Raw genomic sequence first — 24174 nt, forward strand, 5'->3', positions numbered from 1 at the left:
GCAAACAATCCTCCTACCTCGGCCTCCCAGAGTGCTAGGATTACAGGCATGAGCCACTGCGCTTGGCCTCCAGTTATCTGTTGATGCATAACAAACCACCCCAAACTCATGATGTGAAACAATTACCATTTTATTATTTTAATGATTCTGTGGATCTGAAATCAGAACTAAGTAGCGATGACTTATCTCTGCTCCATAATGGCTGTGGCTTTAGTTGGAGCTGCTTGGATGCCTGATGCTAACACACTTAGGGACCATAATCATCGGGAATCTTCTTTTTTTTTTTTTTTTTTTTTTTTCTTTGAGACAGAGTCTCGCTTTGTTGCCCAGGCTAGAGTGAGTGCCGTGGCGTCAGCCTAGCTCACAGCAACCTCAAACTCCTGGGCTGGAGTGATCCTTCTGCCTCAGCCTCCTGGGTAGCTGGGACTACAGGCATGCGCCACCATGCCCGGCTAATTTTTTTTTTTATATATATATATCAGTTGGCCAATTAATTTCTTTCTATTTATAGTAGAGACGGGGTCTCGCTCTTGCTCAGGCTGGTTTTGAACTCCTGACCTTGAGCAATCCGCCCGCCTCGGCCTCCCAAGAGCTAGGATTACAGGCGTGAGCCACAGCGCCCGGCCCGGGAATCTTCTTTACTCATGTTTGTTGCCTAGTCTGTAGTAACTCAAAGGCTGGGCTCAGCCAGAACTATTGGCCTTTGTATATGGCTTGGTCTTACAGTGTGGCTTCTGGGTTGAGAGAGAATGCCCCGAGAGGTAGTGTCCAGTTAGCTAGTGCTCTAAGAGACCAATGCAGATGCTGCATGGCCATCTATGACTCAATTTTGGAAGCATCACTGTACTCTGGGAAGCAATGTGAAAAAAAATTGGGGGCCATTTTTAAAAATCATCACAGTCCCATGATATATTCTCTTGCTATTTATTGCCCATATTTGGCAAAAATCTTAAACATGTTTGTTTTATAAATTATGTTGGTTAACATAAATAAGATGTTGTAAAATACAGAAAAGGATTCAAATCCTCAAATTAAGTAAAGTTTTAGAATAATTCCAGTCAGTCTATTTGAGCCAGGCAATTTTTAGATACTATTTCCTTAATTTTTCCTTATTGTGTAATCATATGATTCTTTTTGTACATCGAATTATACATGTTTTAGTCATTGTGTGTACCTAAGTTCCATATTTATTGGTGTATAACTTGCCAACATTCTCATCTTCAGACCTTTTGTTTTTTACATTAGCTGTTGTTTATTCTCCAGAGTTTGATTTGCTTTATTGAAAAATTGTATTTTTAATCAGTTTTGTGGTTGCCCCTTCTGTCCCCAAAGGAATATAATAACTACTTGTAATTTTTAGTTCTGTCCTATTTTTCAAAAAATAACTCTGGAAATACATTTCACATAATATAAAATTCACCCTTTACAAGTGTAAATTCAGTGGTTTTTTTAGTATATTCACAGAGTTATACAGTCACCATCACAATCTAATTTTAGTCTCTTGTCTTTTGAGATGGGGTCTCTCTGTGTTCAGGCTGGTGTTGAACCCCTGAGCTGCAGCTGTCCCCCTACCTCAGCCTCCCAGAAAGCTGGGATTACAGGCATGAGCCACCTCTAATAGTGGTGTGAGCCACAATCTAATTTTAGAATATTTTCAATATCCCAGAAAGAAACCTCATGCCCTTTAGCACTCGTGTCCTCATCCCCAGCTCTAGGTCACCACTGATCTACTTTCTGTAACTTTGCCTATTGTGGGTATTTTATATGAATGGAATCATATAGTATGTGATTATTTATGAGTAGTTTCTTTGACTTAGCATAGTATTATCAAGGTTTATCCATGTTGAGGCTTGTATTATAATTTTATTTCTTTTTATTGTCAAAGAATAGTCTGTTGTATGGATATACCACAGTTTTTAAATCTGTTCATCTCTTGATGCACATTTGGGTTGTTTCTACTTTTTGGCTATTGTGAATAATGAATACTGTTTTGAATATTCTTTTATAAGCTTTTCGCTTGACATGCATTTTCATTTCCCTTGGGTGATGTATACGTGGGAGTTGAATTGCAGTGTGGTAACTCTATATTTAACCTTTTGAGGAGCTGCCAAACTGTTTTTCCAAAGTGGCTGCACCATTTTTTATATTCCCACCAGCAGTGTTTGAGCAGTCTATTTCTCCACAACTTTGCCAATGCTTGTTATTGTCTGTATTTTTTATGATAGCCATCCTAGTGGGTGTGAAGTCATATCTCATTGTGGTTTGATTTGCATTTTCTTTTTTTATTATTATTTCAGCATATTATGGGGGTACAAATGTTAAGGTTACGTATATTGCCCATCCCCCCACCCACCCGACACCCCATAAATGTTATCCCTATTTGTCCACTTAAGTGTTGATCCGTTAATACCAATTTGCTGGTGAGTACATGTGGTGCTTGTTTTTCCATTCTTGAGATACATCACTTAGTAGAATGGGTTCCAGCTCTATCCAGGAAAATACAAGAGGTGCTATATCACCATTTGATTTGCATTTTCTTAATGGCTAATGACTTTTAGCATCTTTTCATGTGCTTATTGGCTGTTTGTATATCTTTTTTATGGAACTGTTTATTCTGATCCATTGCCCATATTTTTAATTGGGTTGTTTGGCTTTTTTTTTAATTACTGAGTTGTAAGAGTTTTTATTTATTCTGGGCACAAATCGTTTATCAGATATATTATTTGCTAATATTTTATCCCATTTTGTGGGTTGTATATTCAATTTCTTGATGAAATACTTTGAAGTACAAAAGGCTTTAATTTTTAATAGGTTGAATTCTTTTTTTCTTTTGTTGCTTGTGCTTTTGGATGAGTAACTAGTAAGGATTTGCCAAATACCAGGTTACAAAGATATACTTCTGTTTTCTCCTAAGAGTTTTAAAATTTTAGCTTTTACATTTTGATCTTTGATCCGTTTGAGTTAAGTATTATGTATATGACGTGAGGTAGACTCCAACTTCATTCTTTTGCATGAGAATATCCCATGTCTCAGTACTATTTTTTGTAAAGACTCTTCTTTCCCCATTCAGTTATCTTGGCATTCTTGTTGAAAACAAATAATCATCAATATAAGGGTTTATTTCTTGACTCTCAATTTTATTCCATTGATTTACATGTCTGTTTTTTTTTTGGTTTTTTTTGAGACAGAGTCTTGCTTTGTTGCGCAGGCTAGAGTGAGCGCCATGGCGTCAGCCTAGCTCACAGCAACCTCAAACTCCTGGGCTCAGGCAATCCTCCTGCCTCAGCCTACCGAGTAGCTGGGACTATTGGCATGCGCCGCCATGCCCGGCTAATTTTTTTCTATATATATTAGTTGGCCAATTAATTTCTTTCTATTTATAGTAGAGACGGGGTCTCACTCTTGCTCAGGCTAGTTTCGAACTCTTGACCTCGAGCAATCCGCTGGCCTCGGCCTCCCAGAGTGCTAGGATTACAGGCTTGAGCCACCATGCCTAGCCTACATGTCTGTTCTTAATGCCAGTACTACATTGTCTTGATTACTATAGCTTTATAGTAAGTCCTGAAATCATGAAGCTTGAGTCTTTCAACTTTTTTTCAAGATTGATTTTGCTTTTCAGAGTCCCTTGTATTACCATAAGAATTTTAGGATCAGCTTTTTAATTTCTGTGAAGAATCCAGCTCAGATTTTGATACGGCTTGCTCTGAATCTGTAGATTAATTCAGGAGTATTGGTGTCTAACAGTATTAAGCCTCCAGATCCATGAACTGTGTTACTTTCTTTTGACTTTTATTTAGACTTTGTTTTGCCTTTCTTATTAATATGGGACTATTGTTGCTGACTATTGAACAAAATTCTGTTATTTTGTTCTGTATTTCCTCATTAACCTGGGCATTCACTTAAAATTTTGATTACATTGCAGTGTTAATATTTAAATATTTATTATAATATTTTAGCCAGTGAGAGACATGAATGTGGCTTTTAATATTTTCTAGGATGTGTTTAATGTTACTACAAAAGAAGTAATTATACTTCTTAGAATTGAGTTCCATAGTTTTCAGATTCATTTTAATACAAAATAAATAGATTATCATTTTGCACTATCAGGCAATTCAATTTGATTCTTTTTTATTGTTAAAATTGTAATTTAAATTTTAATATATAAGTGCATACATTAATTTAAAGCAATGTGATACTATATAATGTTAATTTTTATGACTTTTATCAGACTTAATTGATTTTGAGAACATTAGAAAAAGCTAATGATTTTATTTTTTTTCCCTCTGCTGTAGTCGGTGGTAGATGATTGGATAGAATCATACAAGCATGACCGAGATATAGCACTTCTTGACCTTATCAACTTTTTTATTCAGTGTTCAGGCTGTAAAGGTAAGATATGTTTATTTTGGAGGCAGAATATCTCAAATAGTCACTTCTTTCTTTGTTCCATCTAAAGAGATGTTAACACTTTACATGGAAAATAATGCCAAGGTATTGAATTATTTGCATTATATCTATACAAAATGTATAAGGAAAAAAGAGCAAAGAACAAAGTAAGAGAAAGAGATCCTGTTGACAAAGTTGTATTCATATGTGAAAGTTATCTAAAAACATAGTAGTTTGTAATTGTTATGTTACTTTTATTAGATATATTTCCTACTTTCAGCATCTGGTTTTAAGAACAAAGAAATGGATTAAGAAGGGATGAGGAAGATAATGAAGATATACAGGTTCAAATGGCAGGGAATTGTAAAGTGTAGGGAATTAAAAAGTGCCATGAATAACAGTAAGTAAGTAAGTAAGTAGGTAAGTAAGTAAGTAAGTAAGTAAGTTAAATTAAGTTAAGTAAGGTATTGATGAAATTGCCAGTTCTTCTAAGAGGCAGAAAAAATTTACATTTGGTAGCAGGGTGTTAGATTCTTTGCAAATAGAAGATCAAGTACAGAACAACTGAATAGGTGCCGGAAGTAATTTGATGAGTTCAAATTTTATGTTTTATCTTCATTCTTTCCTTTTATAGTATAGTGCCATTGCTTTGAGTTTCTTAATTAGGCTTCTGAATTGTAGTCTTAAAACAAGGCCACAAAGAATATTTCCTCTATTAGATTCATTCCTTTTCTGGCATTAATTTGTTTATAAAATAAGAGCTTGCTGACTCAACATTTGGATATACCTTGTCACAAAGCGGGTTGTCAAGATTTCTAAAAATTTAAGGTGTTGAAAACTTAAATTGTCACATATATTTGAACATCGCCACTATATTTGGAATTAAGCAATCTCCATAAGGAGTAATTTACCTTATAATCAAAGTTAAGGTCATTGGGTACTTATGAACAAGAAATTATTTTGATAGAATTAAATTTTTTCTGTGAACTCAGGATGGTTGTTATGAGCATCAGTTATTTTATTGTAATACAGTTATGATTTGGGGGGCTGTTGAAACATGCAGGGATGTTTGGCCCTACATTGAATGGCTCCAGATTGCTCCGATGGTGATTTTGCCACCAATGGTGTTTCCTCTCTTTTTCCAGCTGTCACTTTTCAATTTACCAGTTTTTAGCAGTCTTGCTTCATGTCTGCCACATTTTTAAGGCAGTGGGCTCTGGCCTAATGTTCTAATGGTGGCTTCACACCTTCCTCAGGAGTTAAACGCATAGTTTGTGACAGCTACTTTCTTTTCTGCTCTGATGTCATTGTCTGTTCATTTTTGTCTCTTATTGTCATGTGGTTTATGAGAAGGGGGAGGAGCTTTAGAAATGGGGCATTGACACAATGTATACAGTATGTTTTTTGTGAAATTATTTATACGTAAATGTTCATTTCATAGAAATTATTTCAGAGATTGAGTTACTTTTGCTTCTTTAGCATTGTCTATCTGAGTATAAAGTATGGGAAGGTTTTAAAGAGATATACGTGATTCTAGATTAAAAGCAAAAGCCCTTCAAAAGGTTTTTGAGAGTGTGTTTCTTGAGCCAGAGAAATAGTGCTTCATTCTGAATTTGTCAGTTTTTTAAAACAATTATTTGTTTCTTTAAGGTTGTGGTAAGTAAGGGCTCTTCCAGGGCACTGTTAGATATTGATCTCACCTAGGGGAGGCAGCATGATTTTAGGTGAATAATTTCAGAGAATTTTTTTGTGAGAAATTATTTAATTTCTCTTAGCGTTAGTTTCATCCATGAAGCAGGAATTATACAGCTGTGTGTACACACACACACACACACACACACACACACACACACGAATGCATATACAAAATATAGCTGTGGTCAATTGAAAATTTATGTTAGTTATATCTAATTCTTATTTATAAATCTCATCTTTCTGTACTAAAACATTCTTCTTTTAGATGTTACTAGATGATATTCCTAGTGATTAGACTGATAAACAAATAAATAATCCAGCAATAAAAATGCAGTTTTTTAAAAGTCCATTTTTTACATTTATTTTTTCTTCCTCCCTCCCCCACCTTTTTTGGTAAATATGATGCCGCATCCGTGAAAGTTCATGTACATCTTCTTCCTGCATTGTCTCCTAACGTAACTTTTTTCTAGAAATTCCTTTTCTGATGTCTGATCTCCACTTGGCTAATTTTTACAATTTCTACTGTGTACCCTTTTTTTCCCGCCCCCTCATATACTCCTTTAAGATTCTAAAGCTCTTTATGAAATTGTTTCTCTTTGAACTAGTTCTTGAATCCCTAACATACGTGTTTTTTTCCCTAACATACCTTTCCCCTAATATACGGGGTTTTTTTTTGGGGGGGTGGGGCAGTCTGAACTATGGTATTTCTTGGCATTGCCACTCATCAGGGCATTCATTATGTACTATCTTTAATACTTTATTTCTTTTTCTGTTTTTTTTATTCCAGAATATTTTGGGGGTACAAACGTTTTAGTTACATAAGTTGCTTTTGTACCATTTGAGACAAAGTTAAAGTATGCCCATCCCCCAGATAGTGTGTATTGTATCCATTAGGTGTGAATTTGCCCATCCCCTCATCCCCCTCCTCTCTGCTTTCTTTCCATTTTTATTATTATTTATTTTTTACTTCCAACTAGATTACAGGCTTCAAGAGGGGTGGGAACTGCAAGTAACTGGCCTTTTAGAGGATGTTAGGATGTAGTTGTCTTACACACAACAGTGCTTAATAAAGAAGCCTGGCTAAAGTGAACTGTTACTCTTTTCTCTATATTCAGGTTCACCCTCAAGGTTTTAAATGTTACCCTGAATGCTGTATCACCCTTGATGACACATATTTTATGTCAATAGGGCAAAGCCCCAGTATAAATATTATAGCATGAGTAATGCAAGTCACATAGAAATGACTAAAATTAATTTTGCTAGGAAGAAAGATAGCTGTCAGAAGAGTGGGGCTGTTTTCTTGTTCATGTCAAGAGTAGCATTTGTTTGTGATTTATTTATAGATTTGAGTATCATGGTAAAGATCAGATGAATAAGTATGCGAATGTAGACTTCTTAGTGTTAGAGAGTGACTTAGAAGTTCTCTTTATTTTTTTCATCACACCATGTATTAACTTCTGACACTTAAAAATTTCAGGAGTTGTCACAGCAGAAATGTTTAGACATATGCAGAACTCTGAGATAATTCGAAAAATGACTGAAGAATTTGATGAGGTAAATTATTACTCTGTATTTTCATAATTTTATGCATGTTGATTTTGACTTAATCTCTAAAGTATTCTTGAATTCTAAGTATTAGTGCTGTAGATAAGAGGTTTGGCATATTAGGTTTAATCAAATGATGGCTGTGTGACCCTGGGCAAGTTGTCTTAGTATTAGATTCATCATATGTAAAATGGGATAATAATACTTATATGGCTGTTATGAAGATTGAATTGAGTAATGTTTGAAAATTGCTCAGCATTTTAAAATTCCTGGAACATAGCAAGAACTTATTAAATATGGTAGCTATTATTGTCAAAAATTAAAATTTCAAGGGAGAATATAATAGAACATAACATCCTAGAATGTTGTAAAAGGAAGATTTGCACAGTATTTGGGGAACTAGGTAGCTTAGGCAAAGAAATATAAATAAATTATTTTATTGTTTGAAACTTCCTTTATGTTTTAACTGTGAGTAATAAGAACAAAAAGTATTAAGTAGTACTTTAGACTGAGCTGATTTCTCCTTACCTCCGTAGTGCTGTACTCAGTTGATACTTTATCACAGTGATCTCTTTGAAGTTTTTTTGTTTTTTGAGACAGAGTCTCACTTTGTTGCTCAGGTTAGAGTGAGTTCCGTGACATCAGCCTAGCTCACAGCAACCTCAAACTCTTGGGCTCAAGCAATCCTGCTGCCTCAGCCTCCCGAGTAGCTGGGACTACAGGCATGCACCACCATGCCTGGCTAATTTTTTCTATTGGTATTAGTTGGCCTATATTTATAGTTGAGACAGGGTCTGGCTTTTGCTCAGGCTGGTTTCTAACTCCTGACCTGGAGCAATCCGCCTGCCTCGGCCTCCCAGAGTGCTAGGATTACAGGCATTAGCCACCGCGCCTGGCCTCTCTGAAGTTTTGTTAACCAATAAAAACCTGTAGAAGGTATCTCCTTGGAGGAAGGCATTTTTGTTTCTTTGGTTCACAGCTGTATTCCAGCACCAGTAGTTTTACTCTTCTAAAACTTTTCATTATGAATTTTCAAGTAGAAAACCATGTCTTATTTGATCATTTTTTTTCTTGCTTACTCTAATGAAGGCGCTTTTAGCTATCATTCTAAAAGATAGATGAGTTGTTAAAATGACTTTGATGATCACTAAGTGCTATTAATCAGTCCCTAAGTGGTTGAGAGGTAATTATGAGTAATGATATTTTTAACCTTTTAATATTAAATGTTTTATTGAGAACCTTTTTACTACAAAGAAACAACTATTTGATATAATCATCCTGAAATATGATTTGAAATGTCAACAAACCAAGTTTCTAACAACAATTAAGATGATATATTTCAGTATAGTCACTAAATGAGCTAATGGGAAAATATGAAGAAAACCTTTTTGTGGGCCAGGCGGGGTGGCTCACGCCTGTAGTCCTAGCTCTCTGGGAGGCCAAGGCAGGCGGATTGCTCAAGGTCTGGAGTTCGAAACCAGCCTGAGCAAGAGCAAGACCCTATCTCTACTATGAATAGAAAGAAATTAATTGGCCAACTAGTATATATAGAAAAAATTAGCCGGGCCATGGTGGCACATGCCTGTAGACCCAGCTACTCAGGAGGCTGAGGCAGCAGGATTGCTTGAGCCCAGGAGTTTGAGGTTGCTGTGAGCTAGGCTGATACCACGGCACTCACTCTAACCTGAGCAACAAAGTGAGACTCTGTCTCCAAAAAAAAAAAAAAAGAAAAAGAAAAAAAAGAAAGAGAGAGAGAGAACCTTTTTGTGGAGTATTAGGACTCTGTTCTCAGATGAGACAGTTCAACTTATATGGAATGACTTAAGATTAAAACAAATGCTCTAATGACAACAGTTAATTGTTAAAAACTTACTAAACTGTACTGATAAAATTATTTCTGTATGGTATTGGTCTCTGCTTTTATTTAGAAGGACTTGTTTTTAATAATTTGTGGAGAATCTCTGTTTAACCTGAGACTGGAGAATGCTGTCATTGTACAAAGAAAAAACAGTTCTTTCAAGGCTATACTAGCTACATTTCTATTTCTTTAAAAATTATCTGCTTGTTTACATCTGTTCACTATTTGATGTCGTGAAGCTAATGAAAACATACATTGTAATCTTTTGTTGATTTATAGATCATACCTCATTTCGTTAGATTAGCCGAGAGTATGATATTATCATTTTGAATCCATTTAAAAATACAATTTTGGTTTGGTTTTGGTTTGCTTTTGTTTTAAAGGAGTTTAATAAACATATCTGTGCTTATCAGAAGAATGTTTTGCTTTGATGAGGGAGGCTTTTTCAATTCGTAACCTCTGAGTAATTGGTATGTATTTTCATTGGTTAAAATGAATTCAATATATCTATTTTGGTCTTAAATAAAAGAGCACAAGTTTTCAGAGTCTACTTTGAGGGTTTATTGAAGAAGAAAGGTGAAGTAAAGGAGTCTTTCCATGCTTTTGCCTAGGGTATTTTGAAAACAGAGAAATTGTAAGTCATGCATTTTGAATAAAATTGCTGTTTTACATTTTTGTTTTAGGATAGTGGAGATTATCCACTTACCATGGCTGGTCCTCAGTGGAAGAAGTTCAAATCCAGTTTTTGTGAATTCATTGGCGTATTAGTACGACAATGTCAATATAGCATCATATATGATGAATACATGATGGATACAGTCATTTCACTTCTTACAGGACTGTCTGACTCACAAGTCAGAGCATTTCGACATACAAGCACCCTGGCAGGTCAGTATTTGGAAATATTTTCTGTGTATTGCCTTAGGTTAGAGATGAAAAAAGGTTCTCATTAAAAGAGAAAGGAAATAATAGTGACACAAGTTAAATAATCTTATTTATAAAGTGACCACTAACAGGACACTTCGCCCACCCCCAACCCTCCTGTGAATTACTGGAAATGGGATGGCATTTTCAGTGTTCATTCTGTGAAGGTATACTATAGCTGGTATATGATGATTTCCTTGTGGTAAATGTATTTGAATACCATGAAACAATAAGAGAAAATTGGACAATAGGTATGTGTTCGGTATCTAGAGGATGTTATCAGGGGAAGATAATGACAGCAGATTTGGGAAAACTGTCACAGTCATTTTGGATATGTAATTCTGATGACCCTGTAGTTTGTCTCTGGTATGCATACCCTGCCTCCCCAGGTAGGAAGGCCCCTATTGGATAGTGCTTATTCTTTTTTTTGTTTTTTTTTCTTGAGACAGAGTCTCACTTTGTTGCCCAGGTTAGAGTGCTATGGCATCAGCAACCTCAAGCTTCTGGACTCCAGCAATCCTTCTGCCTCAGCCTCCTGAGTAGGCATATGCCACCATGCCCGGCTAATTTTATATATATATATATATATATATATTAGTTGGCCAACTAATTTCTTTCTATTTTTAGTAGAGATGGGGTCTCACTCTTGCTCAGGCTGGTTTCAAACTCGTGACGTTGAGCAGTCCGCCCGCCTTGGCCTCCCAGAGTGCTAGGATTACAGGTGTGAGCCACCACGCCTGGCCAGTGCTTATTCTTTTAATCACACAACAAAAGGTTGATTTTTCTTGTCTTTGGGTAACTTTAGCCAGGCCAAATTCTCTGATCTTTACATTTTAGTGAAATAAGTTATATTTTTACACCTAAAAAAATATCTTTTGTGCTAAAGGTAAAGTTGCTGATACACTATTATTGAATATGTGATTTTGAATTTGAATAAATCAAATAGGCTTTGTTATTACAGTTTTCTAAGCCTCAATAATATTTTAATTTTGAAAACAAAATTTTTCATTCTTTAACTGGGGGGATTTTTTTTCCTTTAGAATATTTTCTCTTAGAATTAAAACTATGATTAAAGATATACTTCCAAGTTTTCCATTATTAAAAATACAGATGGTTTCTCATAGTTTCACCATTTTTGCTTTCAGATTTTAAATCACAAAATGTGAATGTGCTGTTGCTTTGTGTACTTAATATGGTATTAAGTGTCAAGAATTTGATGGCTGGCCAGGGCCTGTAATCCTAGCACTCTGGGAAGCCGAGGCGGGAGGATTGCTTGAACTCAGGAGTTCGAGACCAGCCTGAGCAAGAGCGATACCCCGTCTCTACTATAAATAGAAATTATCCAAACAACTAAACATAAAAAAAAATTAGCCAGGCACGGTGGCACATGCCTGTAGTCCCAGCTATTTGGGAGGCTGAGGCAGGAAGATTGCTTGTGTCCAGGAGTTTGAGGTTGCTGTGAGCTGACACCATGGCACCCTAGCCCAGGCAAGAGAGTGAAATTCTGTCTCAAAAAAAAAAAATGATGGCTAAAAGTAAATTAAAACAAGTATTATGGCACAAGGTGAATAAATTTATTTTAGATCAGAGTGACCAGCTGGTTTGTTCAGGGTATGAAATGGCACAAAGCAGAAAACTGCAAAGTCTCTCTTTAAGAGAACCAGTAGCCACAAATTAAGATATAGTTTTGTCTTGTTGCATCATGCCATGCACCAAGTCTGAGAAATGGTCTGGAGCAAGTTAAAACATAAATTGATCAGATCTTTCAATTAATAAATTTTAAATCCCAGGCAATAAGATTCTTGTCCCAGGCTTAAGAGTTCAGTAACAGGAGGTAGGGATCTGGAGGAAGTTTTATGAAAAGGCACTTAAATGAGTGACGTTTTACTCTTTGTACTTCTGACTTTTCATGTAGATCTGTTCTTCACAGTCTCATCATTGTCCTTATGATATGTGACAATAAAATTAAAGGAACACAAATACTGATAAAACTCTTCAACATTTTTACACAGTGTAATTTGGTATAAAACAGCCAAGTTCCCTTTAATTGCTGAGAGCTAAATTACTTCTGTACGAACTAAAATTTACTCAGAAGGTGAATCCTGATCAATGAAAAAGATCATTTAGGGGACGTATTATAAAATAGTAGGATTTAAGCAAAGTTTTGGAGTCAGATTACCTTGTTTCGAGTCTGGGTTTAACTACTTATACAAACTGTAATCTGAGGCAAGTTTTTTAATCTCTCCAAGCTTCAATATCCTCATGAATGAAATGGGGATAATTCTTAACTTTGAATGCAATTGTGAGGATTAGGAGATAATCCATGGAAGTACTTAACATAGGTAACTGACTGACACATAGTAAGTGTTCAGTACACCTTAGCTGTTGTTTTATTACTGTTGTCATTTGTAGCAAGCAGCTGTATTTTTCTTTTCTGTTAGAAGCAGAGAAGCTCATCTCTGCTTAATTTGATCTTAAATTGTAAATTTTTGCATCTGTTAGACTAATTTCAACATTTTATCCTTTTAAAAATAGCTATGAAGTTGATGACAGCTTTAGTGAATGTGGCACTAAATCTTAGCATTAATATGGATAATACACAAAGGCAATATGAGGCAGAACGGAATAAAATGATTGGAAAACGAGCCAATGAGAGGCTAGAACTCCTGCTACAAAAGCGAAAAGAGGTATACTTTTATATTGAACATTTGGGCTATTAATGTGAGCAACTTGGTTACCATTAGTTATAACTTTGTTAGCACCTCAGGTATTTTTTTGAAAGATTTAAGTTTAACATATTTCAGGTTATGTGTGTAACTTAAAGTTCTGTTCAGTAACCATGCTAACAATACCTTGTGTATCTTTTCTGTCTGCATGGACTAGTATTAAGAGTACTGGGCTTTAAGTAAGGAGACCTGGATCAATCAGTCTGAAAAGTTGTTATAAACCTTCATATTATTCATCTTTATCGTGAAAAACTTTCCACACCTTGTTGGTAGGATGAAATGAGGTTTTGCAATAATGTGAAATCATTTTGAAAATTAGCTTCTAAGCTATTTATTGGCATCTAAATCAGTTTCTTATAGATTAACCTTAATGATTGCCCACCAAATTTAACTTTGAATGAGGAAGATTTTTTCTTGTCAGCCTTACACTAAATAATAGTAAATAAAATCCTCTGATGTTGTGTTTGTAATTTAAATTCTTTCTTCATTGGTGATAAAATATTTTGCTATCTAACAGTGGAGATATTTCTTTTCATTTCTAGTAGACAAAGTCTGAAGTTTCAAAAATATTAGTAATGCAGTTGAGTTCAAAATAGTTGTCATGGTAATCCATAAACTGACCTTGAATTTTTTTTGTGTGGGGGAAATAGCTGTAATTTTAAATTGTTTACTTCTGAAATAATACCTTGATTCTAGAAAAATACTGCTCATTTCCCTCATGCCTAAATTTCTCAAATTTTTTATATAATTTGAAATGAAAAATGAGTACATTTGCCCCTTAACTTACTTAATAAATTTCATTGTTTGACTTATTATGTGAGTATAAAGCATTTCTTAATCCTTGAAATTATGGCGTAATTCTTGGACACAGGTTTAGAATTATGAACTTAGAATAAGTAGATAAAGATAAAAGAGATTTGAGATTAAAATTTCTGTGCAAATATACTACTAGGTTAGGGTTATGTTTTAAAACACGTTGAAAGGCATCCTGCACTTTTGACTGTGTTAATATATATAAGAAGTGCATGCCTCTGTTAGCCTTATTTGGAAATACAAGATTATATTCATGCAAAGAAAAAAATACATTTTATAAAAGCACAGAATATGATCTAAAAGCTAATTTTATCCTTAGATTGTAAAAGAATCTTTATTTCCAAGCTCTGAATTGAAAATTTATGTGAATATACTAGTTATCCAATATTTAAAATGTTTACTTGATTGTTTCAAGTCAATCTTTATTCCCTCAAAAGAGTTTAACAACGAGACAGTTTTTTTACCTGGTTATTTTATTCTAATTACTTTTGTTCTTTGACCAGGCACTGGTTAAGCTGACTCTTTTTCAGACTATAAATATCAAGATAATGAGAAATTGTTAAGCTTTGTTGATATGAACAAATATGTAACAAATGATGTGTAGCATTAATAATAAATTACATAACAAATTTCTTTACAGTTCCTTTATACAATGGAATTTGGTAAGCGTTAGATAAGAATTAATCTACCAGCTAAATATTAAAACCCAAGTCAGATATTTCAGGTACCAAGAAACTTTAGCTACCTGATGTACAACTGTTGTTTTTTCTAAGTGGTTATTGTTGTTTAGTAAAATTAAAAATTAGATGTAACCACCAAAATAATGGAGAATCCTGCATTTTTTGTTGCTTGTAACAACTTTTCAGTGTTCTTTTGGTTGTCTTCCTTTGTAACTGAAAAGAAATGATGTGTTCTTTACAGCTTCAGGAAAATCAAGATGAAATAGAGAATATGATGAATGCAATATTTAAAGGAGTGTTTGTACATAGATACCGGTAAGTCAGGACAATTTTTTCATAAATAGCACTATGTAATTTTTACTTTGCAAGTTTGGATGTTTATTGGTTTATGCTGTATAAATTAATGGAAAGAATGGTGTAGTAGATCAATGTTAGAATCTAACCTCAGCTACTGAGTACTCTGGTCAAGTCATTTAACTCCTCTGAATTTGATGTTTCCCATCTGAAAAATCAGGTAATGATGTGATTGACTTGTAGCTGCCCAGCCAGAGGAAGTTACTGCAATTATTAGGAGTCAGGGTATAAAATATTTAATTGCTTTTGGATGTACTGTGTTAGTAGAGACTTTATATGCTGACTCCTGACTCTCTTCTCTTCCATTTGAGTATCAGTGGGAAAGTTTGGATAGGTTAAAGTGAGATACTTTCTTGTGCTATTTTGATTGAACAAAGGAACGAAATAGGTAATCTTATACAATTTCTGCTGTAGTGTATTCTTAAATGTTGGTAGTATTTTTATTCAACTTCTCTCACATTTCTTCAACTTGACAGTATTGAATCAGATTAATGCTTGCTTTGTAATGTCCCCATGTCCATTCTTAAATTTTCATTTCTATTGTCACCATTACCTTAGTCTGTTACCTCATCATTCGCATGCCTAGAGACTATTACAGTTTTCTTAAAACATCCTTTTATTGTGTTATTCTTCTGTCTTCAATGACTTACCAGTACCTACAGGATGAATTTTAAATCATTTATTATGACATTCAAATCCCAATTGAGCTTGACCTCAATGTTATGTGTAAGTAATTCTCACCCGGAAAATTAAGCTCTAGCCAGACCTAGTGTGCCTGCTGTGTTCTGAACACTCTATGCTCAGCAAATATGAGCAAAGGCTGGGATGTGGTATGGTGTAAAGGTGGGGATGGGATTTTGTTTGTATTTTTACTTAATTTTAAATTTGTATGTGTTAGTAATTATGCTTTGCCACCTGGACTGTAAGCTTTTGTCATTTGGGGCCATGCTTCAGTTCTACTTTCTAATCCCTAGTTATACTTGAGATACTGTTACATTTATAGTAGGTATGAAGTCATTGGCATGTGGTTTTTTTTTGTTTTTTTTTTTTTGAGATAGAGTCTCACTCTGTTGCCCAGGCTAGAGTGCTGGCTCACAGCAACCTCAAACTCCTGGGCTCAAGCAATCCTACTGCCTCAGCCTCCCAAGTAGCTGGGACTACAGGCATGCACCACCATGCCCGGTTATTTTATATATATATATTTCTAGTTGGCCAATTAATTTCTTTATTTTTATTAGAGATGGGCTCTCGCTCTTGTTCAGGGTGGTTTCAAACTCCTGACCTTGAGCGATCCTCCCGCCTTGGCCTTCAGAGTGCTAGGATTACAGGCGTGTGCCACCACACCCAGCCCCTTGGCATGTCTTAAATAAATGGTAAGTCCTGGGTATAGTAGCACTAATTATGCATAATTTTCCTTCTTTTATTCAGTGATGCAATAGCTGAAATCCGAGCTATATGCATTGAGGAGATTGGCATTTGGATGAAAATGTATAGCGATGCCTTTCTTAATGACAGTTATTTAAAATATGTTGGTTGGACTATGCATGATAAGGTAAGATACGCCCTACAGATTGCTTCTGTCTACACAAGTCATGGCTGTCTGCAGCTATCATTCATGAGTTATCTGCCTGTATGTATACCTGGAGCCACATTCCTAATAAACCTTTCTCCGTTATTCTTTTGTATCTGCTCTGTGAAAACTTGATCTCGATCACATAAAGTCCCCTAGATTTTTTAAATCCTGGCTACTGATTTAGCCTTCATTGTGAATGAAGTTTTGTGCTGAAACACTAGGATCATGTAAGTGGTAATAGTGAAGCATTTCTTAGAACACTGAGAAAGACCCCTTAATCCGTTGTTAGCTGAGTGCTATATATTTTTTTCAAATTCTTCAATTTTGATCCTTTCTTTTGAAATGCATGTATCTTAGCCAAATTATACCTTACAATTTGGTCTCTGACTTATTTTTTTCATTAAACTACTGTTCTCTTAGACTGCCTCTTTACCAGCCTTGAAGAAGTTCTTTATATATACTACTTCTAAACATTACTTTCTGTAAAGGAAAATTTACTGTGAAATATGCTTCTATTGTCTTTCACAGTAATTTTGCTCTAAACAAATTTTTAAAAAACGATCATTTGACAGAAATAATAACCCCATAGATATTTAGTCTTAAGTGTATGTACTGATTTCTCTTTTTGCATTATCAACGATAACGGTTTCTGAAGAAATGCTGCTGTATAAAATATGTTTAAAACTTTAAAGTAGAAAATACTGTATACATCTTGAATATTCAGGTTGAAAATACATAGTGTTAATGCATTTTCTCCTCTTATGTTTTTTTTTTTTTTTTTTTTTAGCAAGGTGAAGTAAGACTCAAATGTCTTACTGCTCTACAAGGGCTTTATTATAACAAAGAGCTGAATTCCAAACTGGAGCTTTTTACCAGTCGGTTCAAGGTTAGTATTACTTGAAGTATTTAAAAATTACCTATAATTTGAAAATATTTTTTCTCTTGCTTTCTTTTTAAAAAATATTTTGATTTTTTTTGTCCTTAGGATAGAATTGTGTCTATGACCCTTGACAAAGAGTATGATGTTGCAGTACAAGCAATAAAATTACTCACTCTTGTTTTACAGTAAGTATGTATTTGTTACATATCTGAACTAATGCGCAGATATCTAAATAATAGATTAGAGTACTTGCTTCCAAATCATCTAGTTCTAAATTTTAATAGCTTAAATTGTGTGATTGTACAGCTAGAAGTTTCCTCATGTAAAGTTGAGAAAACATAGGAAGAAGGAAACATAGAACCTGTGAAATTCTAACTGAGCAAGGAATTCATGTGTTCCCATTCTCTTGGCCAGTTTCCTTCCTATTTTACTGTTTTTGATGCTCTTGAAACTAAAAATGTGCTTATTATATTTTATCACACATTTAGAGTATGAGCATTTACTAAAACTTCTGTTTCTGTTAGTACCTATAAACAATCTTAATTGAAGACATATTCAACTATGTCTACTATTTGATATACTCATATCGAGAAATGATGTTATTCATTTTTTTACTTTTTAAAAATTTGTGATAAAATATGGAAAACATAAAATTTACCACTTTTTAACCATTTTCGAGTATGTGTCCATATATATGGTTTAGTGGCATTATGTGTATTCACATTATTGTGCAACTGCCACTGCTATCCATCTCTGGAACTCTGTACCTATTAAACACTAACTCCCCACTACTCCCTTACCCCCGACCCTGTTAACCACTGGTTCTTTTCTGGCTCTGTGAATTTTCCTATTTCATATAAGTGGAATCATAAAATATTTGTCCATTTGTGTCTGGCTTATTTCATTCAGAATGTCTTCAAGGTTCATCAATATTATAGTGCATGTATCAGAATTTTGTTCCTTTTTATGGCTGAATAATGTTTCATTGTATGTGTGTATACCACGTTTTGTTTATTCATTCATCCCTGAATGAGTTTGGGCCCATTCTACCTTTTGACAATTGTGAATGGCACTGCTATGCGCATGAGTGTGCAAGTATCTGTTTAAGTCCCTGCTTTCAATTGTTTTGTGTATGCCCAGAGGTGGAATTCCTAGATCATATGGTATCCTATTCAATTTTGGGGGAGGGGACTGCCACATTGTTTTTCATAGCAGTTGTGCCATTTTACATTCCCACCAGCAATGTACAAGAGTTCCAGTTTTTCTACATCCTCACCAACATTTCTTTTCTGCTTTTTAAAATAAATATTTATCAAGTGCCGTCTCCATTCTAATCACTTGGGTGGTATGTTAGGCCTCTTAAAATCAAAATCTTTTTTCAAAATTAAATATTTTATAAAAACACCTAGTAATAAGCAATCCACCAGATGTATATGAAGAAACATTAATAAAATGTAGCCAGGCGCGGTGGCTCACGCCTGTTATCCTAGCACTCTGGGAGGCCGAGGCAGGTGGATTGCTCGAGGTTAGGAGTTCGAAACCAGCCTGAGCAAGTGCAAGACCCCATCTCTACCATAAATAGAAAGAAGTTAATTGGCCAACTGATATATATATATATATAGAAAAAATTAGCCGGGCATAGTGGCACATGCCTGTAGTCCCAGGTACTCAGGAGGCTGAGGCAGTAGGATCGCTTGAGCCCAGGAGTTTGAGGTTGCTGTGAACTAGGCTGACACCACAGCACTCACTCTAGCCTGGGCAACAAAGTGAGACTCTGTCTCAAAAAAAATAAATAAATAAAATAAAATGCAAGTAAGGAACATAAAAAATACTTAAATTTGGAAAGCTTACCTTAAGAAAACTCAATATTTAAAGATTTATTATTTCACTATATATGTATATTTAACACAATCCAAATAATAATGACAGAGTATTTTTTTAACCATAGAAAGCTAATTCTGACACTCATATGGAAAAATTACTGTGTAAGAGTAGCCAGCAGAATATATTAAAAACTAATGAGTAAGGACTAGTCCAACATGATTTTAAGTTATATTGTAAAGCCATAGTATTTTTTAAAAGATAAAATACGAAATTATAAAAAAAACTGTAGTAATTTTAATTATGGTCTCGGTACATGAATAGACAAAAAGATCAGTGGAGTAGAACCAAACATAAATACGTGTAGAATTCTAGTATAAGATGAAGGTGGCATTTCCTGTCAGAAGTACAGTCAATAAATGTTTTTGTGACAATTTGTATTTGGGGGAAAAGTAAAATGGGGCTCCTGTTACATTCCTTAACCCAAAATAATTTGCAGATGGAAGAACTATTTAAATGCTAATAAATGGAACCATAAAAGCACTAGTTGAAAATGTGGGAAGAGTTAAAATTTTTATTTTATGTGTAAAATGATTGCACAAAAAGTTTTCTAACATGACATAAAACCTAGACATAAAAAGATCAATGAATTAACCACATTACAAATAAAAATATCTGTATGGCATAAAGTGCCATAAACAAACTCTGAAAGCAAATATCAGCTTAATATTTCAAAAAAGAAAGATAATGTCAGATTGGGTGAAATATTTGCATCAAAGGGATAAGTTTCTGCAAATCAATTAAAAGACCAGAAGCCCAGTAGGAAAGTAGTCAAATGTTATGGATCAGATAATTGAGGGAAAATAAAATAGAAATTTAAACTTAAGAGAAGATGTTCAGCCACACATAAAGACATACATTTTAAATTGAGACTATTTTTTTTACCTATTTGCTTGGCAAAGATAAAAAGTGTTTGATAATATACTATGTTATTGAGGCTATGCTGAAATAGGCCCATTTATAGTTAATGAGAGTATAATTTGGTTTAAGTTCCTTGGAGAAAATTGGCAGTGTCTATCAAATTTTAAAACATTTGTGTTCTGTAACACAGCATTTGTTTACAATAGCAGTTTTTTTTTTTCTTTATTTTTGAGACAAGGTCTCTATTGCCTGGACTAGAGTGCAATGGTGTCATCATAGCTCCCTGCAACCTCAAACGCTTGGGCTCAAGTTATCTTCCTGCCTAAGACTCCTGAGTAGTTGGGCTACAGGCATGTGCCAACATGCCTGGCTGATTTTTGTATTTTTTGTAGTGAAAGAGTCTGGCTGTGTTGCCCAGGCTGGTTTTGAACTCGTGGTCTCAAGTGATTCTCCTGCCTTGACCTCCCAAAGTGCTAGGATTACAGGCTGGAAGCACCGCGGTAATAGCAGAATTTTGAAAACAACTGAGATGATTGTCAGTAGATGAAGAATTAAATTAGTATGTGAAATAATAGATAATATAAGCACTTTATGTGGATTATCTCATTTAATATAGCAGCCCAGTGATATGGTGGTTATTATCCCCATTTATATGAAATAGACTATTTTGCAGTAATTAAAAAGAAGGCAGTTTCAGATATATTGACATTTTTGGAGAATACACTTATGTAGGGGCTTTTTGAGCAGTCTATTAACTATTGCATGTTTCCTTAATTTTTAATTGGATTTAAAATTATAAACAACACATGTAAAGATACAGAAACAATTCTGAAATAAGAATAGTACTCTGAATATATTTCTGTAGCTTCCCCCATCCTCCATAATACACTATGAATACCTTACTGTTTCTGATATTTTTATTAAAGGTAATAATAGAGACATTTATGTTGATTTTTCAGCTGGGTATATACCTAATAATTGAAACTTGTTAGGAATGTTCCTTCTCAAAAAGTTAAAATGAATGAGTTACCATAGATTTGTACTACTTTAACTGGTTGATTCAAAGTTTTGGTTATAGAAAGACACAGTGGTTTTTCCAAAACAATAAAGTATTATACATAGAGTAATTTAAATCAAAGTGCTTTGAAACTTGAATTTTAACAATGTAGTTTCTTTTTCTCTGAAAAAGAAGTAACATTTTTTTGACATCAGAGTTCTGGAAACCTTTAGTACAGCAGAAAACCAGAAAGTAAAAAGGATCTGTGTTCTTCAACTATCTATGCAGTGTTCTCAGACATAAGATCAGGAAAATGAGCACTACATTTTAGTAAGATTTTTCCAATGATAGATTAGAATTAAAGATCTTTGTCACTTAAGTTTTAATTATTTGGAAAATCCACTTATATTGCCTTATGTGGTATTCAGTACATGATAGATGAAGTATCAGTGTGAGGTAAAGGCATTAGTATATTTTAACGTGATATTGTGTTCCTTAATATTACTAAGAAATATATGCAGTGTTATCTGTGATTATTAACTCTAAATTCTTAGCATGCTGCCACTTTCTGCATTAGTTTTGTCTTCCTTTCTCTTTGGCATCTATGTCACATTATTCTGTTAAACATTCATTTTTTTACGTTCTGTATTCACTCTTAATTTTACTTGCTATTTTTTATCTTTGATCTTAATACAGTATTCAGTTCTTTTGGTTGGGGTAAGCTTTTACTGGCAAACAATAAGTAAAGTTGGTTTCTTTACTTTTTTCTCTAACACAACTCTGTGAGAGTTTACAGTTTTTAAAAAATCTATGAGTGTGAATTTTTATACTCTTAAGACATTTAGAATTATGACATTACTTTAAAAAAACACCTTTTACTAATTTCTTTTTAGGAGTAGTGAAGAAGTTCTTACTGCAGAAGATTGTGAAAATGTCTATCATCTGGTTTATTCAGCTCACCGGCCAGTAGCAGTAGCAGCTGGAGAATTTCTCTACAAAAAGTAAGTCTGTATTTCTGCTATTCATTTTCTATAGTATACTTTCATAGCAGTAGTTTATTATCTTTTTTTAATCTATCTGTCTGTCTGTCTGTCTGTCTGTCTGTCTGTCTGTCTATCTATCTATCTATCTATCTATCTATCTATCTATCTATCTATCTATCGAGACAGAGTCTCACTCTGTTGCCTGGGCTAGAGTGCTGTGGCGTCAGCCTAGCTCACAGCAACCTCAAACTCCTGGGCTCAAGCAATCCTCCTGCCTCAGCCTCCCGAGTAGCTGGGACAACAGGCATGTACCACCATGTCCGGCTAATTTTTTCTATATATTTTTAGTTGGCCAGTTAATTTCTTTCTATTTTTAGTAGAGATGGGGTCTCGCTCTTGCTCAGGCTGGTTTTGAACTCCTGAGCTCAAACTATCCTCCTGCCTCGGCCTCCCGGAGTGCTAGGATTACAAGCGTGAGCCACCGGGCCTGGCCAGTAGTTTATTATACTTGATATTAAAAACTATATTTAAAAACTTTTAAAAAATAGTACAGGTCAAATTGAAACTTTCACATTTTATTTACTATTTCCCTAAAAGTTTAGATTTCTTGGGAATGATGATAAAAGGTGTTAGAGTAAAAAAAAAAGAAAAAAATAGAATATAAAAGAAGAAATAAATTTTAAAAAAAGAAAAGCAAAAAATTAAAAACAAAAATAAAAGTTTAGATTTCTCTTCTCCAAGTTCTTTGATTTATTAAAGTTAGATTTTAAAAAATTTAATTTAATTGTTTTTTCCCAAAAATATTAAGGAGGTATAAGTATTTTTGTTAGATGGATGAACTGAATAATGCTGAAGTCAGGGCTTTTAGTGTGCCCATCACCAGAGTTGTGAATGTTGTACCTAGTAGGTACATTTTTATCCCTTACCCCATTCCCACCCTCCCTGTTTAAGTTAGATCTTTAAAGGAAAATATACTCATGTATTTTAATGGACATGCTTAAAAAGATACCTAACTATATTATAATATTAAGATTAACCTCTTCCTAATTGTTTGCTCTTCTTTTCACCTACTTCAACTTTAAAATATTGCCTATACTACAATTTTTAGTCTTCAACTTAATTTTCCTTTGCTTTAGAAAATATTAGAAGGTTCTGCTTCAAGTACTTAATATTGCAAGAATCATACAATCCTTTTACTTTTATGATGATATTTAACATGTCAGGTAGTATGGATAACAGTGTAAATGTTTGATCACAGAAAACATTCAGTGAATGTTCTGTGATGGCTTTCAAAGAGAACATTTTGAACCACTTGTATTAAACTTTGATTTTTTGTAAGATTTTATTAAAATGCCTGTTTGGGGTACAACATTTTTTAGAAAGAGTAGGTGGTGTAAAACATTCACTTTACAGTTTTCTATTAATCACTATCCAGTGTTAATTCTCTTTTGTTGTTTATGAGACAGAACAGTCATGCAGCCGGGCGTAGTGGCTCACGCCTGTAATCCTAGCACTTTGGGAGGCTGAGGCGGGTGGATTGCTCAAGGTCAGGAGTTCGAAACCAGCCTGAGCGAGACCCCGTCTCTACCAAAAATAGAAATAAATTAATTGACCAACTAAAAATATATATACAAAAAAAAAAAAAATTAGCCGGGCATGGTGGCGCATGCCTGTAGTCCCAGCTACTCGGGAGGCTGAGGCAGTAGGATCGCTGAGTCCCGGAGATTGAGGTTGCTGTGAGCCAGGCTGATGCCACGGCACTCACTCTAGCCTGGGCAACAAAGTGAGACTCTGTCTCAAAAAAAAAAAAGAACAGTCATGCTATCCATAGAAAAAGAACACTAAGTTGGGATAGTTTGGCAATAAGGATAGAAGGAAAAGATACATTTCGTTTTAAAGAAAAATATATATCATAGATTTTTGTGCATAAATAGTGCAGGTTAGTGTACTACTTTATGAATGGAAACAGTTGTATAAAATGCAGTAAGGTTTTTCAAAAGAAATAATTTATAACTCAT

The 24174-nt window shown here is 34.4% G+C and overlaps 1 protein-coding gene across 8 annotated transcripts in view; it reads left to right on the forward strand.

Moving 5' to 3' along the window:
* Window positions 1–24174, forward strand: part of STAG2 (STAG2 cohesin complex component) — a 139469-nt gene that overhangs the window by 70338 nt on the left and 44957 nt on the right. For all 8 annotated transcript variants that reach the window (XM_075999193.1, XM_075999189.1, XM_075999196.1 and 5 more), the window contains 9 exons: window positions 4293–4389; window positions 7559–7635; window positions 10168–10372; window positions 12944–13095; window positions 14869–14942; window positions 16410–16533; window positions 17342–17440; window positions 17540–17619; window positions 22067–22174. In XM_075999193.1, coding sequence (XP_075855308.1) covers window positions 4293–4389; window positions 7559–7635; window positions 10168–10372; window positions 12944–13095; window positions 14869–14942; window positions 16410–16533; window positions 17342–17440; window positions 17540–17619; window positions 22067–22174 — 1016 coding nt within the window. The remainder of the gene's footprint in view (window positions 1–4292; window positions 4390–7558; window positions 7636–10167; window positions 10373–12943; window positions 13096–14868; window positions 14943–16409; window positions 16534–17341; window positions 17441–17539; window positions 17620–22066; window positions 22175–24174) is intronic.

This window comes from Microcebus murinus, chromosome X (genome assembly GCF_040939455.1).
Source record: "Microcebus murinus isolate Inina chromosome X, M.murinus_Inina_mat1.0, whole genome shotgun sequence".
NCBI classification, from domain to species: domain Eukaryota; kingdom Metazoa; phylum Chordata; class Mammalia; order Primates; family Cheirogaleidae; genus Microcebus; species Microcebus murinus.